Genomic DNA, 17,786 nt, shown 5'->3' with positions numbered 1-17,786 from the left:
AAACCTGGTTCTATGTAAACCTGCCGTATCTCTCTCTCTCTCTCTCTCTCTCTCTCTTTCTCCATAGTACAATATAACGTCCACTTAGCCTGGAGGAGGAAGCTACTTTCCAGTAGCTAGGTTTCCAACCAATTGGTGACAGATTTTCATGCGAGTTTTCTCAAATCCGCATAAAAACAATATGCGCATTTTCCCACCAGAGATGTGTTTCCATGAAATTGACTTGTTGCAGATAAAAGCCTGTCCGTGATGACGGTAGTGAACATGCACATATATTTTGCGGTTAAATTCCTATGTACAGAATAAATAAAAAATACATGTTAAATGTGTTTCCGTCGCATTTTCAACTCTACTGATGGTGTGCCCACTCTGGTATTGGCACGTGCGCTCTAGCCAACAGGGTGCAGATTGCGGCTGTTGGCTAGAGCGCACATATAGCCTATATTCTGAGATTATTATGGACATAAGACCCTCAATATTTATTGGAACCTTGCACTTTCACCACCCTGTGAAGTTCACCATTTATCTAATCTGTACCATAATAAACGTCCTGCTTTTCCGACGAGTCGTAGTTGGAGGACCACACAACACACAATGTCATTGCGTGACTCAACATTTACTTCGGTATGGTGGTTAATATATCAATATTTGCGCATAAAATAATTTCCATAATAAAATTTCACCGACACAAAAATACCCCACCTTGTCTAGCGTATTTATTTGTTTCGACATTTGGAAAGTTTACCGATAAATGTTCTGTTTCCATCGGGCCGGTCATTATATATTTTTATCCGTCTTGCACTTCACTCTCATAAAAAAGGTTGAATGGAAACCTAGTTATTGGTACTGATCTGATGATAAAGGCAGTGAATATGAGTACTCACCGGGGATATACACTCACGGGGATATGGCAGATGCTCTCAGCTGTTGCCAATAAGATACAGGGGCTGGGTCATTTCTACTCTGCATAGCCGCGGGAAGTAGGGGTGCTGAGGTTACTGCAGCCCCCCGATAAGTTAAAATGTGAAAAAATTATTTAAACATTTTAAAAATCCACAGAATTATTTATAACTCCTGTGTGAATGGATATTTTTTTTGTCTGAATGTCCCACTCTTAAATGTCCACCCTGTTAGGCAGAATTATAGTGAAAATGTACCAAATTGTAAAATGTTTACATATGTTGAATAGAAAAGTCAAAATTATTTTCATGTGTTGACCATTATGCTAGCTCAATTTAACCTCCACATTTCCATCATGTTAATTTCCAGCCTTTTAAGATAATGCACCTAAGTTTGAAAATGCACCACATTTTTTGGGGTCCTTTGTCTGATAGAATACAAAAAAAGTTATGAGGTCCAAAAGGCTGACCCGGAACTACTGTTCGCTCAATTGGGAGTTGAGAATTTTGATAAATAGAGACAGATTTGAGTATTTTCTTCGTGTTCTCTTTTCAGCAATAGCCATTTGCTTTCTAAACAGTTTTAAATAGGCTTAGGCCTATTTAACTGCTTTTCACTATCCACTGCAAATCAACAATCAGCTATTTGGCACGCTATTTACGCCACTCACTGACCAAATAGCACATTTTTAAAAGAAGCTAACGATCCCCTCTGGCCAAATCATGCTCTCTGGTGTAGTGTTTTGAATGATTTGTATTTATTTATGTATAGGCATGAGTATTTCTATAGCTAATTTTGGCTAATTTAATTACATTTACTTTAGTGGAAGCTTATCTTCCCCTTGCCTATGCCGACATCAATGTGAAAGTAACGGTGCATAAAAAGGCTTACAAGGCAGAGTTCAAATGCCGACATCAAATTCAAAGCAATCGGCGCACTGCCTTAACGGCTGACCGTCAAAGCAAACACCTGTATGTCACTGTCTCTGCTCTCCGAGAGAAAGGTGTGCAGGCTGGCAGCATCTAGTTCTAGTTCAGAGCGAAGCTCCGCATGGTCCTAAAGCCAGCTAGCCGACCAACACGCTAAACAGACCGTTGCATTTTAATCGGGATTGGAATGATTTTAGTCAACTTTTTTTGTAGCCTACACTCTTAGAAAAAAAGGTGCTAAGTAGAACCATACAGGGTTCTTCGGTTTGTCCCCATAGGGAAACCCTTTTTGGTGCTGGGTAGAACCCTTTGCGGAGGGTTTTTATCGAAAACCATCTATGTTGGGTCCTTCATAGAACCCCCTGTATATGATTCTACCTATAACCCTCTATGAAGGGTTCTACCAAGAACCATTTTATCTTTGGAGGGTTCTTCCTAGAACCCTCTATGAACTGTTCCACCAGTCTTATTAGCCTTTAAAATGTTATTATTTATGACAATACATTAAATATATCATAAGGCCTTTCTTTGAGGGCATAGTTATACCCTAACACAGTGGTGTTAGGAATCTCCTGGTTTACAGGCCACATCAGGCCTGCAAGTCACTTTATGCTGGCTTACAAAGTGATGTGTAATTCCCATTGGAATCCAGCCAGAGTTAGGATAGCCAACAAGTGGAATGGTTAATCACCCGCAACCTGTATTTAGAACCCTTATTGGCTTCCAAATAATCCTCCTTGCTTTCCAACGAATCATCGAAGAACCCTTTCTTCCAAAAACATTTCTTAGGATGTTAAAGGTTGCCTTACAAAGAACCCAAAAAGGGGTTTTCTGATCAAAACAGTTCTTGGTAGAACTCTATCACTCCGCAAAGAACCCTTTTGGTACCCTTTTTTCTAAGAGTGTACTTTTACATTTTTGGTCTTGAGCTAGGGTATTGAGCCTGCCATACTCAACTGACGCCCCTGTATGGAAATATATTTTTTTAACATATCATTCACACTGATATTAAGGCTTATTGTACATTTCCTTATGGCTGAGCCATGGACATGACAAACCCTGTCAATAAGCAAGATTCAATTCACTATAGGGCCTAAAAAGAGTGTGAATAATTTTAATCATATTCTGATCAAAATGAAAGAACAACTTGTTTTAAATAGGCTATGTCTAAATACATAGAACTACAGGCAACATAATTTCTCCCCGTAGAAATAGAATATTTAAGGCAACACAGAAAACGTTGGGCTTTACACACATTACAACTTTTCACAGTAGCTGGATAAAAATCCAAATATAATGTTTTATAAACATAATGGAACCATCTTACAGATCGCATTCACGTTAATGCAGAAATAACGTCCAGCTCCTAAATTGCATGAGAGCTGGACGTTCTCGTCATAAAGCCAGGAAGGGGAATCATTCTTAGAAATTAGTTTTTTAATCAAATTAAACGATAAACAAGAAGGGGAAAAAATTAACAGCTACAATATTTCTAAATAGCTCGAATTGACATGATAAAAAAAGACACTGTTGAACGAGGGCGCCAGGCTGACCTTCATTACGCACACCTGTCACCATCATTACGTGCAGCAGCGCTCATTGGACTCACCTGGACTCCTTCCCTTTGTTGATCGCCCCGTCTATAACGGTCTTCTCCCCCGTTCGTTTCCTGTGGCTGCATTACGATACATAGATAAAAAGGGGATGTCCGCTCACTGTTTTGCTGCTCCCAAACTTGTCTCATTAACCTTTATTGATATGCTTGGCTACTTGGCAGACGCATTGGGCAGCTATATGCTTGTTTTTTTATTAAATGAAACCAAATGGAAAAACATAATTTTTTCTGTTTATTAATACAATGGTTAGCGGAACAAAAAGCACATCTCCTCTCTCGCTCACAAAATCAATGCCATTACCAACCGCATTACCGCTAAAACCTGCTTTTCGTTGGTCTTAAATCTCCCGATATGCGCTGCATGGAATTGTCACTTCTGCGTTTGTTTTCAAGGACACACCTCAAATATTGCAACCCCTCCCACCTCAGCGCAAGCGAGCTGATATTAGACAGGTAACGGTAGCTAGCGAGCTGATATTAGACAGGTAACGGTAGCTAGCGAGCTGATATTAGACAGGTAACGGTAGCTAGCGAGCTGATATTAGACAGGTAACGGTAGCTAGCGAGCTGATATTAGACAGGTAACGGTAGCTAGCGAGCTGATATTAGACAGGTAACGGTAGCTAGCGAGCTGATATTAGACAGGTAACGGTAGCTAGCGAGCTGATATTAGACAGGTAACGGTAGCTAGCGAGCTGATATTAGACAGGTAACGGTAGCTAGCGAGCTTCCGTACATCACAGTGTTCCGCACACCTGACCTTATTTTAGCTCCCAAAGTAGTAATATTAATACAATCGTAAAGCACAATTTATCCCCTTTTTTAGCAAAATCATTGACTGCCCGTCTCTGCATGTTGAAGAAATCAATGGAGCTCCGCCAAGTCTTTTTAAAAATGGTCGAGGGGGAATCGAAGGCTACTGAGTGATAGTGAATTGGGAAGATATGTTGTGTGGGGAAATGGCTTTTTTCACCCGATTTGTTCAACTTATCACCTCTAAAATGTAAATAAAACACTATAAATGAGTTTATATAATGTCTCATTATATACTTATTTGAAGGTTTGTGTTGAATTTGAATAGGGTAAACTGCGGCTGTCACGGCTTTTTAGAGTCATGATGGCTCGCAGTGATGACGCGAAAAATGTACTATTGATTGAATTAACTTTTTATGAACTCACGAGTAATTAACTTCATACTCACCATTGATAATTTCTTGTTTTTATTCTACGAGAGAAGCGCTACCCCTGGTGGAAAGACGCTGTACAGCACAGAATGAGTTGCATAATGCATGCTGTACGTTACGTTGTGACACGTCACGATGTAACATACCGCGTCAGAGGGGTCCGTTTTTTTCAACTTTTCTCCTATACTATTGGTCCATTACCATGTCAATCAACGCTTGAATAGAAACGTAGTTCACACCCCAGATTTTGATGCCAACACAGTCACTACAGTCCCATAAGTTTTCATTGCAGCCTCGTTTGAATGTCGCGGTTACGCAAAATGTGTACGGAACACGGTTAGCTACCAGTAAATTGCTGAATCTGGTGCATGCGGTGGAAAATGCCAGAGCACCAGTTTTTAAATGCTGAAATTGTAAACTAGCGTGTGTTTGGCACTTGCACCGCCATAGCAGTAGCCAAAATTAGAGCCCCTAGTCTCCCCAATGAAATGACATGTCAGTCAATTACTTTACATGTTTTGATGTTAAGTCCCCTATATGAGGGGCTTTGACTGGTTCTGGACCGGTTCCGACTGACGTTTTGGTGTACAAAGTGCTCTGTGAAAGTCGTAGGGTCCAGTGCCTTATAGTGCCAGAAAGCCCCATCTGCCTGCTCTCTGCTACCACTCTCTCAGTGGAGCTGACTTGGTGTCAGGTTTCATACCCCACATTTGCACAGGAAGTGATGTGTCACATTTTCTGGCCTATCCAGACAAATAATCAATTGAATCTACCTCTGAGCGATGAGCCCAGCCTGGGAGACGGCATACGAAAATGGGCAGTCTAGCGAATCCAACAGTGGTGGTTACTTCTCCCGGTGATATTCTCAGACGGATTTAGAGCTCTCAATATGAAAAAAAACAACAACAATGTAATTGTATAGAATTGAAACAAGACCACTTTCTCTTGGTCACAGATGGAGAAAAACACGTTGTGCTCGAAGCTGAGGCTGTAACGAGTCTGCTCACATGTGAATGTTGTCTCTGCGCCGCTCGGTGGACGTTGAGGAGAAAAGTATCTGTCGTCAATATCAAATGGTGCCAATATTGTACTGTCACTAAGGATGATCATATTTATTTTACAGTTATAAGAAAAGTGAAATCTTGTCGTAAGTCATTTATAATTTGTTTGTTACTATATTTAGAGAGCATTTCAGTCATTTCAAGCCCTGTTGCTTTTGTTGAATAGGAAAATCAACAATCATATACGGTTTTTCATATTTTCATTTATTTTCATAATATTTGTACTAGAGCCGCTTATAGACCGAGGCAGAGATGGATAGAGACAAAGAGTGATTGGAGCAGAGGCAGGAAGATAAAGACAACAGAGAGGCTGTATATACCTTCCAAACAGGTCGGCTTTACATAAGCAGGTCCTTTCTGCAGACCTATCACATTGGCTTATTGTTCTGGCAGGTCCTTCCTGAAAAGTCAGCAGAGTATATGTGTGTCCGTGCGTGTGTGTGTGTGTGTGTGTGTGTGTGTGTGTGTGTGTGTGTGTGTGTGTGTGTGTGTGTGTGTGTGTGTGTGTGTGTGTGTGTGTGTGTGTGTGTGTGTGTGTGTGTGTGTGTGTGGGTGAATAGCAGAAAAGGAAATCCTTTGTTGTGTTTGATATAATGCCAGGTTCCATAAAGGATCCTGGTGCTAGGGATGATTGCTGGAGTACCATGGTCTGGAAAGCACCCACAGTTTCTGTTCAATGACTCGTCATAATTGTGTGTGTGTGTTCAAGTTCAAATTGTATTATCACATGCTCAAGTACAGTGAAATGTTAACTTGCTTGCTCTACCGAACCGTGCAGTAATCAATATCAAAATAGTAAAACAATATAGAATAAAGAAAACACAAGAAATACGAGAGGAAGCTATATACAGGGTCCGTGCCAGTATCACATTTTCAATAGGCAGGGATAGTGGAGCAGTTTGAGGTAGATATGTACTGTACATGTACGCAGGGGATTAGGAGAAAGTGCAAGATAAATAATAATAATAATAATAAACAGTATGGCAGCAGCAGCATAAATGCTGTGTGTGTGTGTGTGTGTGTGTGTGTGTGTGTGTGTGTGTGTGTGTGTGTGTGTGTGTGTGTGTGTGTGTGTGTGTGTGTGTGTGTGTGTGTGTGTGTGTGTGTGTGTGTGTGTGTGTGTTTAATATTACCATATTAATCTACAGCACCTGCCTTTACATAGAACCTGGCATGATGTTTATTTGTTATTATTTACTCACATATGCTCTATGGTTTGTTATTATTTACTCACATATGCTCTATGGTTTGTTATTATTTACTCTCATATGCTCTATGGTTTGTTATTATTTACTCACATATGCTCTATGGTTTGTTATTATTTACTCACATATGCTCTATGGTTTGTTATTATTTACTCACATATGCTCTATGGTTTGTTATTATTTACTCACAAATGCTCTATGGTCTGTTATTATTTACTCTCATATGCTCTATGGTTTGTTATTATTTACTCACATATGCTCTATGGTTTGTTATAAGCCCTGTCTTGTTCTGTTGTTTGTACTTATTGTAGGGGATAGAAACGAAAATATCCCCCATATGAGACTTCTCAGATGTAGAATTAGATATAAAATTCATTAATAGTCGTTTGTTCCAGTTATTGATAGTGGATAAGAGAAACAATAGAGGTTCATTCAGGGGGACATGTTCAGGCAGACAGACGGGCAGACATACAGCAGTGGACATGGTGAGGAAACACACAAAGTCACATTGTAATCTAGAGCAAAGGGGGACCGTTTCTATAGCAACAGTGGGCATCTAACCTGCCACTGCACTGCATTCGCTCAAATCTGAAATTGGGAGAGAAGGCTGGTTTTGAGGGGAGGGAGATGGGGAAAGATGAAGATAGGACAGGGAGGGCGGAGAGGAGGAGGAGAGATTAGGGAGAGGGTGGAGAAAAGAAGAAGATTGAGATAAGGGTGAGGAGGCGGGAGGGGCTGGGGATGATCACATGACCTTAGTGTTTGTATTCTGTTGGAAATGTGTTGGTCCACTCCAGCAAGATAGATTCCATTTACTGATACCATTTCGTTTTTGTGTGAATGCTGCGTGTGTGTGGGAGCGTGTGTGCATGAATTTGTGCGCATGTGTGCTGGCGTGGCGTTCTACGAGAGTGTGCCGTGTGCGTGCGTCTGTGTGTGTGTTTATACTGGGAGAGAGTAATTGCTGGCAGTGTGCTTTATTAAATGTGTGTTTAACCCAGGCCCTGGGCCCTCAGAGACCGGGGACCAGCCACGCCAGATGGCCATTCAGCCTAGGGGGATCTGACGGGCCACAGTGGCCTAGGACGCCGCTCGATGTGCGGGCGTGTGCGCGTGTGTGTGTAATGTACATTTTGCTGTATGAAGAGCTCACGAGTCTCTCGCTCTTATAATAATAATAATAATAATAATATGACTAATAGGACATGAACCCAGTTACGCAGAGGAACAGTCTAGCGCCGTGGGTTAATCACCAAAATATACAACACATGAAGTCATTGGAACATGTACAACGAACGGTGGCACGTCGACGCACGAGCACAGAGGACCTCCCATGCTCGTTACAATATCAGCACTCTACATGCTGTAGGGGACCTGTATAAACACGGATCAATCCCACCGCCATCACTAGAGACACAACAACTCTGCTGCCTGCCTCCCTGCCTGCTATTTTTAGCTCCGACTGCACCCGCTCCCTGTGCGCCCCTTAAACCCCCCCCCCCCCCCCAACCCCCTCGGCACTCTGCGCTCCCTGTGCGCCCCTTAAACCCCCCCCCCCCCCCCCAACCCCCTCGGCACTCTGCGCTCCCTGTGCGCTCCTTAAACCCCCCCCCCCCAACCCCCTCGGCACTCTGCGCTCCCTGTGCGCCCCTTAAACCCCCCCCCCCCAACCCCCTCGGCACTCTGCGCTCCCTGTGCGCCCCTTAAACCCCCCACCGCCCAGCCCAACCTGCTTACGCTCATATTTGCTTTCCACACCCACCACCCGCATCTTTACTACTGTCTATTCATGTCTTCCTGTTTACATCCCTCAACTACCCTGGCTCCACCTCCTTCCCTCATCCTCTCTCCTTGTTCCCCTGCCCACCCACATCATGTATGTCTGCTGAGTAGAGAGAGGAGGCAGGGTCAGTGTGTTCTGGTACTGGAGGATAACAGGCCTCAGTCTGTCTGAAGGGAGAAGACTACTCCCTGCTCCCCTGTCCGGAGGCCTCTGTCGTTCCCTTCCTTCCCTGCTCCCCTGTCCGGAGGCCTCTGTCGCTCCCTTCCTTCCCTGCTCCCCTGTCCGGAGGCCTCTGTCGCTCCCTTCCTTCCCTGCTCCCCTGTCCAGAGGCCTCTGTCACTCCCTTCCTTCCCTGTACCCCTGTCCAGAGGCCTCTGTCGCTCCCTTCCTTCCCTGCTCCCCTGTCCGGAGGCCTCTGTCGCTCCCTTCCTTCCCTGCTCCCCTGTCCGGAGGCCTCTGTCGCTCCCTTCCTTCCCTGCTCCCCTGTCCAGAGGCCTCTGTCACTCCCTTCCTTCCCTGTACCCCTGTCCAGAGGCCTCTGTCGCTCCCTTCCTTCCCTGCTCCCCTGTCCGGAGGCCTCTGTCGCTCCCTTCCTTCCCTGCTCCCCTGTCCGGAGGCCTCTGTCGCTCCCTTCCTTCCCTGCTCCCCTGTCCGGAGGCCTCTGTCACTCCCTTCCTTCCCTGCTCCCCTGTCCGGAGGCCTCTGTCACTCCCTTCCTTCCCTGCTCCCCTGTCCGGAGGCCTCTGTCGCTCCCAAGGACATGAGCTGTGTCCAGACAAGGCCTGTCTCATATTTAGTGTCAATAGGAGTTTGAGTCAGGCTGTGTCTTTCTGTCTGTGTGGGATGTTTGGGACTGAGCTGAGCCGGTCTTAGCTGGCTGATGACTGACTCCCTGATTAGTGCTGGAGAGCCTGGGCTCTGGTCATGGTCACATGGGTCTGGGGTGTCTCAAAGAGAGAGAGAGAGAGAGAGAGAGAGAGAGAGAGAGAGAGAGAGAGAGAGAGAGAGAGAGAGAGTTTATTGGGTGAAAAGCCAACATGTGCAGTTTTGGCAGCCAAATATGTGTCCTCCTGCCACAGCCTGAGGGACAGCCAGTGAAAAATGCAAAGTAATGTTGATAATATTTCCCATTTAGCTTAGTTTTGTTTTGTCTTTCGTACCAGGTCATGTGTCTTCTCAGTCATGTTGACACTGGTCTACTACTGTTGCTTTAATGTATTGTTGTTCTGATTAATATTGTTGTTGTAGCTGTTATTAATGGTAATCCCATGTCCACTACTACTATTATTATTGCTGTTAGTACCACCATTTATTTATATATAAATATATATATATTTTGTGTATATATATACATATATATTTTATTTAAATTTTTCGATATGTATACTTTGACAATGTAAGTAATAATAACTTGCCATGTCAATAAAGTCAATTGAATTGAATTGAATTGAGAGAGAGAGAGAGAGAGAGAGAGAGAGAGAGAGAGAGAGAGAGAGAGAGAGAGAGAGAGAGAGAGAGAGAGAGAGAGAGAGAGTGGAATAGAGAGAGAGTGGAATATAGAGAGATCGAAGAGAGAGAGAGTGGAAGAGACAGAGTGGAAAAGAGAGAGAGTGGAAGAGAGAGAGTGAGAAAGTGGAATAGAGAGAGTGGGTGACTGCAAGAGGAAAAGACAGTGGTAGAGAGAAAGAGAAGGAGTGAGAGAGCAGTGGGCGGTTGTGGGCATGTGAGTGTGTGTGGAGGGCTCTCTCAGCCAGAGCAGGACCAGAGGTCCTCCACAGGGGGGGAGCCCGAGCAGGACCAGAGGTCCTCCACAGGGGGAGAGCCAGAGCAGGACCAGAGGTCCTCCACAGGGGGAGAGCCAGAGCAGGACCAGAGGTCCTCCACCGGGGGGGAGCCAGAGCAGGACCAGAGGTCCTCCACAGGGGGAGAGCCAGAGCAGGACCAGAGGTCCTCCACAGGGGGAGAGCCAGAGTAGGACCAGAGGTCCTCCACCGGGGGGGAGCCAGAGCAGGACCAGAGGTCCTCCACAGGGGGAGAGCCAGAGCAGGACCAGAGGTCCTCCACCGGGGGGGAGCCAGAGCAGGACCAGAGGTCCTCCACAGGGGGGGAGCCCGAGCAGGACCAGAGGTCCTCCACAGGGGGAGAGCCAGAGCAGGACCAGAGGTCCTCCACAGGGGGAGAGCCAGAGCAGGACCAGAGGTCCTCCACCGGGGGGGAGCCAGAGCAGGACCAGAGGTCCTCCACAGGGGGAGAGCCAGAGCAGGACCAGAGGTCCTCCACAGGGGGAGAGCCAGAGTAGGACCAGAGGTCCTCCACCGGGGGGGAGCCAGAGCAGGACCAGAGGTCCTCCACAGGGGGAGAGCCAGAGCAGGACCTGAGGTCCTCCACCGGGGGGGAGCCAGAGCAGGACCAGAGGTCCTCCACCGGGGGGGAGCCAGAGCAGGACCAGAGGTCCTCCACAGGGGGAGAGCCAGAGCAGGACCAGAGGTCCTCCACCGGGGGGGAGCCAGAGCAGGACCAGAGGTCCTCCACCGGGGGGGAGCCAGAGCAGGACCAGAGGTCCTCCACAGGGGGAGAGCCAGAGCAGGACCAGAGGTCCTCCACAGGGGGAGAGCCAGAGTAGGACCAGAGGTCCTCCACAGGGGGAGAGCCAGAGTAGGACCAGAGGTCCTCAACAGGGGGAGAGCCAGAGTAGGACCAGAGGTCCTCCACAGGGGGAGAGCCAGAGTAGGACCAGAGGTCCTCCACAGGGGGGGAGCCAGAGCAGGACCAGAGGTCCTCCACAGGGGGAGAGCCAGAGCAGGACCAGAGGTCCTCCACAGGGGGAGAGCCAGAGCAGGACCAGAGGTCCTCCACAGGGGGAGAGCCAGAGTAGGACCAGAGGTCCTCCACAGGGGGAGAGCCAGAGTAGGACCAGAGCTCCTCCACAGGGGGAGAGCCAGAGTAGGACCAGAGGTCCTCCACAGGGGGAGAGCCAGAGCAGGACCAGAGGTCCTCCACAGGGGGAGAGCCAGAGCAGGACCAGAGGTCCTCCACAGGGGGAGAGCCAGAGTAGGACCAGAGCTCCTCCACAGGGGGAGAGCCAAAGTAGGACCAGAGGTCCTCCACAGGGGGAGAGCCAGAGTAGGACCAGAGCTCCTCCACAGGGGGAGAGCCAGAGTAGGACCAGAGGTCCTCCACAGGGGGAGAGCCAGAGTAGGACCAGAGCTCCTCCACAGGGGGAGAGCCAGAGTAGGACCAGAGGTCCTCCACAGGGGGAGAGCCAGAGCAGGACCAGAGGTCCTCCACAGGGGGAGAGCCAGAGCAGGACCAGAGGTCCTCCACAGGGGGAGAGCCAGAGTAGGACCAGAGCTCCTCCACAGGGGGAGAGCCAAAGTAGGACCAGAGGTCCTCCACAGGGGGAGAGCCAGAGTAGGACCAGAGCTCCTCCACAGGGGGAGAGCCAGAGTAGGACCAGAGGTCCTCCACAGGGGGAGAGCCAGAGTAGGACCAGAGCTCCTCCACAGGGGGAGAGCCAGAGTAGGACCAGAGCTCCTCCACAGGGGGAGAGCCAGAGTAGGACCAGAGCTCCTCCACAGGGGGAGAGCCAGAGTAGGACCAGAGCTCCTCCACAGGGGGGGAGCCAGAGCAGGACCAGAGGTCCTCCACAGGGGGAGAGCCAGAGCAGGACCAGAGCTCCTCCACAGGGGGAGAGCCAGAGTAGGACCAGAGCTCCTCCACAGGGGGAGAGCCAGAGCAGGACCAGAGCTCCTCCACAGGGGGAGAGCCAGAGTAGGACCAGAGCTCCTCCACAGGGGGAGAGCCAGAGTAGGACCAGAGCTCCTCCACAGGGGGAGAGCCAGAGTAGGACCAGAGGTCCTCCACAGGGGGAGAGCCAGAGTAGGACCAGAGCTCCTCCACAGGGGGAGAGCCAGAGTAGGACCAGAGCTCCTCCACAGGGGGAGAGCCAGAGTAGGACCAGAGCTCCTCCACAGGGGGAGAGCCAGAGTAGGACCAGAGCTCCTCCACAGGGGGAGAGCCAGAGTAGGACCAGAGCTCCTCCACAGGGGGAGAGCCAGAGTAGGACCAGAGCTCCTCCACAGGGGGAGAGCCAGAGTAGGACCAGAGCTCCTCCACAGGGGGAGAGCCAGAGTAGGACCAGAGGTCCTCCACAGGGGGAGAGCCAGAGTAGGACCAGAGCTCCTCCACAGGGGGAGAGCCAGAGTAGGACCAGAGGTCCTCCACAGGGGGAGAGCCAGAGTAGGACCAGAGCTCCTCCACAGGGGGAGAGCCAGAGTAGGACCAGAGGTCCTCCACAGGGGGAGAGCCAGAGTAGGACCAGAGCTCCTCCACAGGGGGAGAGCCAGAGTAGGACCAGAGGTCCTCCACAGGGGGAGAGCCAGAGTAGGACCAGAGCTCCTCCACAGGGGGAGAGCCAGAGTAGGACCAGAGGTCCTCCACAGGGGGAGAGCCAGAGTAGGACCAGAGCTCCTCCACAGGGGGAGAGCCAGAGTAGGACCAGAGGTCCTCCACAGGGGGAGAGCCAGAGTAGGACCAGAGCTCCTCCACAGGGGGAGAGCCAGAGTAGGACCAGAGGTCCTCCACAGGGGGAGAGCCAGAGTAGGACCAGAGCTCCTCCACAGGGGGAGAGCCAGTCACTCCCGTGCCCTTGAGAGCGCATCCTCACCCAGGCTCCCTCCGAAATGGTAATGAGGCGGGCCCCACAGACGGAAGCCGCACCACGCCGCACACAGCCCTGGCATGCCCGCACCATGTGCCTCCCTCCACAGGAGATAAGGATGGAGGGTCGAGGAGGGTTAAGCGCTGGGCTGGGGGGGGGTGGGGGGGGGGGTTGCGTACAGGGAGTGTGCTGCCATGAACCTGGCTTCTGTCCTGTTCTCTCTCTCTCTTTTCTTTCTCCTCTGAGATGAGAGAGGTGCTATTTACCATGAACTCAACTGACAATAAGCAGTGGATAAGAGCGCTAGGGAACAATGCTAACTCATTCCACTCGTATCCCAATATAGCACTCGATACTCGTCCTAAATCCAGCTACCAACCACTGCACCATAGTAAAGCATGCCGTGCATACATCACTGTATTTCCTACCTATTGCGTCAGAGCACTACTAGATAGCATCCCGACTGCGTTAGAACACAGCATGTCTCGGAGATCTGCAACACACAGTTCCATTCAACAGCCCCATCTTTCATCACACTACCTCCGCGGTGTTCTGTGATGCCGATTATATTCGCATGCTGTCTAGTGTGTCTGAATATAACCTTGACATCTCCATACAGCGACACCAGCAGAAGAGCCTCGAGGATATAGTCACTGCTATATCTTCTCTCATCACCTCTCTTTTCCACCTTTTCTTTTCCGCGCAGGAGAGCGACATGGAGTACTATGATTCGAAAGCGGAATCAGACTATGTGAGTACAGCGGTATGTCCTCCCAGTCCTGCCCGTCCTGCTCCCCTGTACGTCGTGTTGTCCCCCTGGTCACAGGCACGTGGGCTGTCTGTGTGTGTTAGTACGCTGGTGAGACTCCTGTGACTGTGAGTGTTGAGTGTTACAGGGCTGGAGCCAGCACTATGCATGTGACCAAGCTAGAGATTCAGTCAAACCCTGGAGTACCTACCTAATCCCAAACCCTGGAGTACCTACCTAATCCCAAACCCTGGAGTACCTACCTACCTAATCCCAAACCCTGGAGTACCTACCTACCTAATCCCAAACCCTGGAGTACCTACCTAATCCCAAACCCTGGAGTACCTACCTACCTAATCCCAAACCCTGGAGTACCTACCTACCTAATCCCAAACCCTGGAGTACCTACCTAATCCCAAACCCTGGAGTACCTACATGCCTGTCCCAAACCCTGAAGTACCTACCTACCTGTCCCGAACTGTGCCTAACCTCACCTGTCAAACCTTGAAGTACCCTCACCCCAACTGTCGAGTACCTAGTACCTAACCTCAACTTTTCGAACCCTGGTATACGTACATAACCCCAATTTTCAAACCCTGGTGAATTGACCTAACTAACTAAAACGGAAGTACCTAACCCTTATTGTTTACTGAGTCATTTAACCCCAAATGTCTGCGGTGCATGTGACAGTGACTACATCTCCTACTCTCCTCCCAAGAGATTCAGTCTAACTCTGTTCTTCAGCAGCGCTCTCCGTGTGTTTTACCTTGACCAATGCCACAATGCAGGGCCAAGGAACACCCAACCACAAATCCATGTATCCATGTAGGCTACCAGTACCAATTCATAAGTAGCTATAGAGTAACTATCATAGAAAGACAGATTTCATGTTTGTCTTGTCACCATTAACACCAGTCAATTACAGACCGCCCCCCTCCCTGGTCTGGGAACAGTCAATTGTCCTTCCAGGGGATGTTCAGGTCACACGCCGCTTTGTGCTACTGTACCAGGCCACCTGATTGATTAGCTATCAGAACCAAATCCAAGAATTCCCCAGATCACCCAAGCACAAAGGGAAGGAAGGAATGAGGAGGGAGAGATGGAGGAGAGAGAGAGAGATGGAGAGACGGATAGAGAAAGAGATGGAGGAGAGAGAAAGTGAGAGAGAGATGAAGGAGAGAGAGAAAGAGATGGAGAGAGATGGAGGAGAGAGAAAGTGAGAGAGCGATGAAGGAGAGAGAGAAAGAGATGAAGAGAGGGGGAGGAGAGAGATGGAGATAATGTGGGGATAGACAGACAGAGGAGCTAGCTATACTATAAATCACGGCATGATTTTCTCGGTGTTCAAGGCGGCCCTCGTGATTAATGACACAGCACTTTAGGGCCTGTCAGCACGTCTAATTGGAGGACATCGGTCATCATTAACATGGTCGCTGCTGAGGCCGAGCCCTTGACACACCCCATGACCCTTGCCTCGCCACCTCAAGCTTATCCCAGCACACTGCTAGAGGTCATCCTGAGGTCAACCCCCATGCCAGCCTGGCTAGTTCAAAACCGTTACTAATGTCCCCTTTGGTTCCTTGAAAATGTCCAGAGACCTGTTCGAACTTTCCATGGTGGTTGAGTTGAGGTTATGAAGAGGTAAAGGAGGGACCTTTTGGAAGAGTGTCTACTTTCTCCTCAACCTCCCCTCTATCCCTTCCTCTCACCCACTGCTTCCTCCCTCTATCCCTTCCTCTCACCCACTGCTTCCTCCCTCTATCCCTTCCTCTCACCCATCCCTCCCATTGTCCCCTGCAATTCCTCCACCTCTATCTCCTCCCTCTACAGTATGACCACTCACACTCCTATCACTGATCCCGTTCTCTACTCCTGTACCCGTGCTCTACTCCTGTACCTTTGCTCTACTCCTGTACCTTTGCTTTACCCCTGTACCCATGCTCTACTCCTGTACCTTTGCTCTACTCCTGTACCTTTGCTTTACCCCTGTACCCATGCTCTACTCCTGTACCTTTGCTCTACTCCTGCACCCGTGCTTTACCCCTGTACCCATGCTATACTCCTGTACCTTTGCTCTACTCCTGCACCCGTGCTCTACTCCTGTACCTTTGCTTTACCCCTGTACGCGTGCTCTACTCCTGTACCCGTTCTCTACTTCTGTACCTTAGCTCTACTCCTGTACCCGTGCTGAACTCCTGTACCTTTGCTTACCCCTGTACCTATGCTCTACTCCTGTACCCGGACTCTACTCCTGTACCTTTGCTCTACTCCTGTACCCGTGCTCTACTCCTGTACCTTTGCTTTACACCTGTACCCGTGCTCTACTCCTGTACTCGTGCTTTACTCCTGTACTCGTGCTTTACCCCTGTACCCATGCTCTACTCCTGTACTCGTGCTCTACTCCTGTACCTTTGCTTTACACCTGTACCCGTGCTCTACTCCTGTACTCGTGCTCTACTCCTGTACTCGTGCTTTACTCCTGTACCCGTGCTCTACTCCTGTACTCGTGCTCTACTCCTGTACTCGTGCTTTACTCCTGTACCCGTGCTCTACTCCTGTACCCGTGCTCTACTCCTGTACCTTTGCTCTACTCCTGTACCCGTGCTCTACTCCTGTACCTTTGCTTTACCCCCTTTGCTCTACTCCTGTACCCGTGCTCTACTCCTGTACCTTTGCTCTACTCCTGTACCCGTGCTTTACCCCTGTACCCGTGCTGTACTCCTGTACCCGTGCTCTACCCCTGTACCCATGCTCTACTTCTGTACCTGTGCTCTACTCCTGTACCTTTGCTCTACTCCTGTACCCGTGCTTTACCCCTGTACCCGTGCTGTACTCCTGTACCCGTGCTCTACCCCTGTACCCATAATCTACTTCTGTACCCGTGCTCTACCCCTGTACCTGTGCTCTACTCCTGTACCCGTGCTCTACTCCTGTACTCGTGCTCTACTCCTGTACCCGTGCTCTACTCCTGTACCCGTGCTCTACTCCTGTACTCGTGCTCTACTCCTGTACCCGTGCTCTATTCCTGTACTCGTGCTCTACTCCTATACCTTTGCTCTACTCCTGTACCCATGCTTTACTCATGTACCCGTGCTGTACTCCTGTACATTTTCTCTACTCCTGTACCCGTGCTCTATCCCTGTACCCGTGCTCTTCTCTTGTACCCGTGCTCTACTCCTGTACTTTTGCTCTACTCCTGTACCCGTGCTCTACTCCTGTACCCGTGCTCTACTCCTGTACCTTTGCTCTACACCTGTACCCGTTCTCTACTCCTGTTCCTTTGCTTTACTCCTGTACCCGTGCTCTACTCCTGTACTTTTGCTCTACTCCTGTACCCGTGCTCTACTCCTGTACCCGTGCTCTACTCCTGTACCTTTGCTCTACTCCTGTACGCGTGCTCTACTCCTGTCTGCGTGCTCTACTCCTGTACCTTTGCTCTACTCCTGTACCCGTGCTCTACTCCTGTACCCGTGCTCTACTCCTGTACATTTGCTCTACTCCTGTACTCGTGCTCTACTCCTGTACCCGTGCTCTACTCCTGTTCCTTTGCTCTACTCCTGTACCCGTGCTCTACTCCTGTACCCGTGCTCTACTCCTGTACCCGTGCTCTACTCCTGTACCCGTGCTCTACTCCTGTACTCGTGCTTTACCCCTGTACCCATGCTCTACTCCTGTACTCGTGCTCTACTCCTGTACCTTTG

At 49.2% G+C, this 17,786-nt stretch overlaps 1 protein-coding gene across 4 annotated transcripts in view; it reads left to right on the top strand.

Moving 5' to 3' along the window:
- LOC139535486 (voltage-dependent calcium channel subunit alpha-2/delta-2-like) overlaps positions 1 to 17,786 on the top strand; it is a 228,217-nt gene that overhangs the window by 137,334 nt on the left and 73,097 nt on the right. For 3 of the 4 annotated variants that reach the window (XM_071334920.1, XM_071334922.1, XM_071334919.1), the window contains exon 5: positions 14,044 to 14,088. The exons of the other annotated variant lie outside the window; for it this stretch is intronic. In XM_071334920.1, coding sequence (XP_071191021.1) covers positions 14,044 to 14,088 — 45 coding nt within the window. The remainder of the gene's footprint in view (positions 1 to 14,043; positions 14,089 to 17,786) is intronic. 4 annotated transcript variants of the gene reach the window in all.

This window comes from Salvelinus alpinus, chromosome 12, assembly GCF_045679555.1.
Source record: "Salvelinus alpinus chromosome 12, SLU_Salpinus.1, whole genome shotgun sequence".
Lineage (NCBI taxonomy): Eukaryota > Metazoa > Chordata > Actinopteri > Salmoniformes > Salmonidae > Salvelinus > Salvelinus alpinus.
The sequence above is the reverse complement of the archived record's forward strand: the minus strand, read 5'-3'. Positions and strand labels throughout refer to the sequence as shown.